This window comes from Centruroides sculpturatus, unplaced genomic scaffold, assembly GCF_000671375.1.
Source record: "Centruroides sculpturatus isolate CEXI.00-Female unplaced genomic scaffold, Cexi_2.0 scaffold488, whole genome shotgun sequence".
NCBI classification, from domain to species: domain Eukaryota; kingdom Metazoa; phylum Arthropoda; class Arachnida; order Scorpiones; family Buthidae; genus Centruroides; species Centruroides sculpturatus.
In genome coordinates, this window is record NW_019384747.1 from 114,074 (window position 1) to 117,960 (window position 3,887).

The 3,887-nt window shown below is 50.3% G+C and overlaps 1 protein-coding gene across 1 annotated transcript; it reads left to right on the forward strand.

Moving 5' to 3' along the window:
• Nucleotides 1–347: 347 nt before the first annotated feature.
• Nucleotides 348–2,465, forward strand: LOC111628484. Its single transcript, XM_023372275.1, has 3 exons — nt 348–380; nt 453–513; nt 1,129–2,465. The coding sequence occupies exons 1-3, from the start codon at nt 348–350 to the stop codon at nt 2,463–2,465; spliced, it is 1,431 nt and encodes a 476-aa protein (XP_023228043.1).
• The last annotated feature ends 1,422 nt before the right edge of the window (nt 2,466–3,887 follow it).

The following is a 3,887-nucleotide window of genomic DNA, read 5'->3' on the forward strand; positions in this document are numbered from 1 at the left end:
GGAGCCCTCGGCGGCTATGACGCCGCAAACGAAAGCATCATCCAGCGCCTTGGCATATCCAGGAAATACGCCAGAATGATGCGTCATCTCATGGTGACTGACTGCATAAACCATAGCAGGGAAATCTACATGCGACATCTTGGCAACCGCTCCCAACGCTAAGGACTATCTCACTACTGTAAATTCACGTCTCCTGTACTTTCAAGCTGGCTAGTGCCCTTGTAATCGCGACACTTGTATCTATTTCGGCAGGCTAGTGCCCATGGAACGCGATATGGGACCTATGTCCCACCATTGTATATTCTCTAAACCAAACCTTATGTATCTCACTGGCTGGCTTTGTGCCCATGTTTACAGATTATCTCTACATTCTACTGATTGTACATATTTTAATATCATCAATAAATGGCTTTAACTCTGTTCTTATCAGCTTGATGTTCCCCATGGATTAGCTAACCACCGCCGATGACCTGGACTTCGAGCCTGCTCCTGCTCCTGCTCCCCAGCGTTTGGGTAAGTGTTTTTGCTTTACTTCTCTTTCCTCTACTCTTCTCTCTTCCGCCGGAAGAGCGGCATGCACTGTTTAAACGCACCGTGTATTCGCTGCTTGACCGGCAACACTTTCCTCTCTGCGCCTCAAGCCTCCAAGCCCAACAGCGCACTATCCCCTACGCGCTAGTGTGGGAGCTTGCTTCCACACTAGCTGCTATTTCTTCCCCGCCCCGCCTTAGTTGGCTGCTGTGCACCCCAGGGAGCGCTTCACCTTCACCTATCAATCTACACATTTGATCAATGGTGACCAACCGTGAGCCTAAATAGGTGACTCTACTCGTTCCACTACGCCCGCCATACCACTGCCCTGCCTGCCTGCCTACCCGTGTACCGCGACTACGTGGATCACGGCGGGCACCTCAATTTCGAGTGCTGCGTGTGCCATACATGCTCGGATAAACTGAAAGAGGTAAAACTTCACCAGGCCAAGTCTACCACCTGCTCCGCGCAACTGCCATCACTGCTGCAGCAAAGACCCGAAAGCCTGCCCCAAGATCCATACAGGCCCAAATAAACCAAGGCAACGAAACCAAAGCTGTGGCCTTGACGAAGCCTATCTAGCCTCTCTAAGGACAGCCTGCAACGCCCAGACCGACGCCAGCTCCTGCAACAACCAGTCGAGCTCACCGGTCCCTTCGGCCAGCACCGCTCATGGATCCCCTGTCCTTGTCTCTTCAACCGACAACTCCGCCGCACCGACCCCCAACATCAGCAACAAAACCTCTCGAGCTTCACAGTCTAGCCCGGGAAGCAAAACCTCTTCCCCACCCCTGGTGAGACGTCCCTGCCGCCAACGTCAGCGCCGCTGGAGCCCTATCTCCACAGATAGCCCACTGTGTACCACTGACACCTCGGCTCTCGACGCTACCACCACCGAGGCCACCACTCCAACGCCTCAGCTAGAGACCTTCAACCATACCACTGCTGCAGAGGACCACCTGGTGCCTCCCCCACCCAGCACACTAGAGGATAACATCCAACCACAGGTAGGTAGCCAGACTGACCAACCATCCACCAACAGCTCAACGGCGGCTCCTCCCCCGTGGGTCATCGCTTGGAGAGATCACTTCGACTGTGCCCTCGACATTGACATGCTCGAGGTCATGGTCAGCAATCTCACCCACCTCGCACAAAGCATGGCACCACAACGGCACGTCACACGGAACAGCCACCAGCAACACCGACGACAGCCGAGACCCCAACGCTCAGGCAACAACCAGCGGCCTAACAACTATGACGCCGCAGAGGCCAGTAGAATACAAAGACTCTACTGTGCCAACAAAGGAAAGGCATTCAAGGAAATCACCCGGGGTCCCAGCCGATTCTGCAACATCAACAAGGCTACGCTGACCGAGCACTTCACCAACACCAACAGTTGCCGTCGTATCCCACAAGAGCCGTTTGCAGCCTCTCTACCACCAGGCCCACTGCCCACATCCAACGACCCACTCTGTGGCGCCTTTACACCCGCCGAAGTTGCCAAAAGATTTGCTAAATGCCGCAACACAACCGCCGAGCCTGACGGCATCAGATACTACGTCTGGCGACGCCTCGATCCTCAGGAGCACATACTCTCCGCTCTGTTCAACGCTGTCTTAAGGATTGGTGCAACACCCACCACGTGGAAAACATCCACAACGATCCTCCTCCATAAAAAGGGCAACAGGGACAACATCGCGAACTGGAAACCCATTGCCCTGGCCAACATACTGGGGAAACTCTATTCTGCATGCATCACCAGCCGCCTCCTGCGCTGGTGCGAAAAAAGCGACATCATCTCTGCAGTGCAGAAGGGTTTCAAGAGATATAACGGCTGTTCAGAGCACAACTTCAACCTACAGTCAGCCATCCAAGACGCCAGGCGCAAAAATCATGGGTGCCATATGAGAGCCGAAGGCATTGGCATGGCTTGACCTCGCCAACGCCTTCGGCTCCGTGCCCCATGAATCCATACTTACCTGCCTGAAATAGAGCAGACTCAGCGAACCATCTATACAGTGCATCAGAGTGCTTCTAGACAACTGCAGCACCCGTATCCACTCGAACACCGGACTTACCAACTCTATACCTGTACGTGCGGGCGTCAAACAGGGGTGGCCCCTGAGCCCCATCCTATTCAATATTGTGATTGAACCGGCGATCCGTCTTTTCTCCACCCTTGACGTAGGCTATCAACTCCACGATCACACCATCTCCGTCTTGGCTTATGCCGACGACATCACCGTCGTCAGCAGCTCAGCCAAAGGACTGCAGTCACAACTAGACCTGCTCACATCTTGAGCCCAGCATAGCAAACTGACATTCAACCCTGCAAAATGCACAACCTTATCTGTTGCCGGTAAGTATCACTGCACCGAAGGCCCTAACTTTAACATCCAGGGCTCAAACATCCCTCGACTCGGCAAGAAGGATGCATACCTCCACTTAGGGATACCCACCGGCTTCACTCTGGAACTTTCAGCTGAACGTGCAATAGACAGCATTCTTTCCGACATCAAGCTAGTTGACAACTCTCGCCTTGCCCCATGGCAAAAGATAGATTGTGTCAACTCCTTCCTTACACCTCGGCTCACCTTCCACCTTACCCTTGGAAAGGTGCAGAAGAAGAGACTCACCCACCTTGATGGTTGGTTGGTTGGTTTTTGTTTTTTGGCACAAGAGCCGTATAGGCCATGCTGCGCCAAGGCAAATGGTTAAAAAAATTTTAAGCATAATGAATAAATAAATAAACAACAACAACAACGAAAATAAATATACACATATTAAGTACAAACGAAAAACAACATGCAAAAATGAAATAAATATATAAATAAATAATTGATTAATTAAATTTCTTTATACAAATTAATGACTTTTAAAAAGTCCAATACATTATAATGATTTGGTCTCTGGCCCAGAATATCTTTGAAAGTTGCATTTCCAAAATGCTGTCTACGACTGATCTCAAAGGCAGAGCAGTTGAGCAGTATGTGTTTAACACTTAGTAAGCAGTTGCAATACTGGCATACTGGTTGCTCTTCACCCTTCAAAAGGTATTGATGAGTCAACCGAGTATGTCCAATCCTCAGACGAGTAAAAATAACCTCAGATCTCCTGTCGTAAGGTTTCTTATGTGTCCAATTTTCTATCATAGGTTTGATCTCATGTAGTTTATTGTGGATTTGTGCATTCCACATATTTTGCCATCTTGCCACTAGTCGTTTCTTAATGACTAGCTTCAAATCGCCTCCTTCAATACACATTGTATGCTGTGAAGGACTAGCTGACTTTGCAGCTGCATCAGCTTCTTCATTTCCTCTTATACCTACATGGCCTGGGACCCAGCAAAATTTTAT

Excerpts from the sequence above, each read along its gene's own strand:
- LOC111628484 (XM_023372275.1), top strand. The coding sequence starts at position 348 with ATGTTTACAGATTATCTCTACATTCTACTGATT. Across the intron at positions 381-452 it reads ATCTCTACATTCTACTGATT|CTAACCACCGCCGATGACCT; the intron begins GTACATATTTTA and ends CCCATGGATTAG. Across the intron at positions 514-1,128 it reads TCCTGCTCCCCAGCGTTTGG|CCTGCAACGCCCAGACCGAC; the intron begins GTAAGTGTTTTT and ends CTCTAAGGACAG.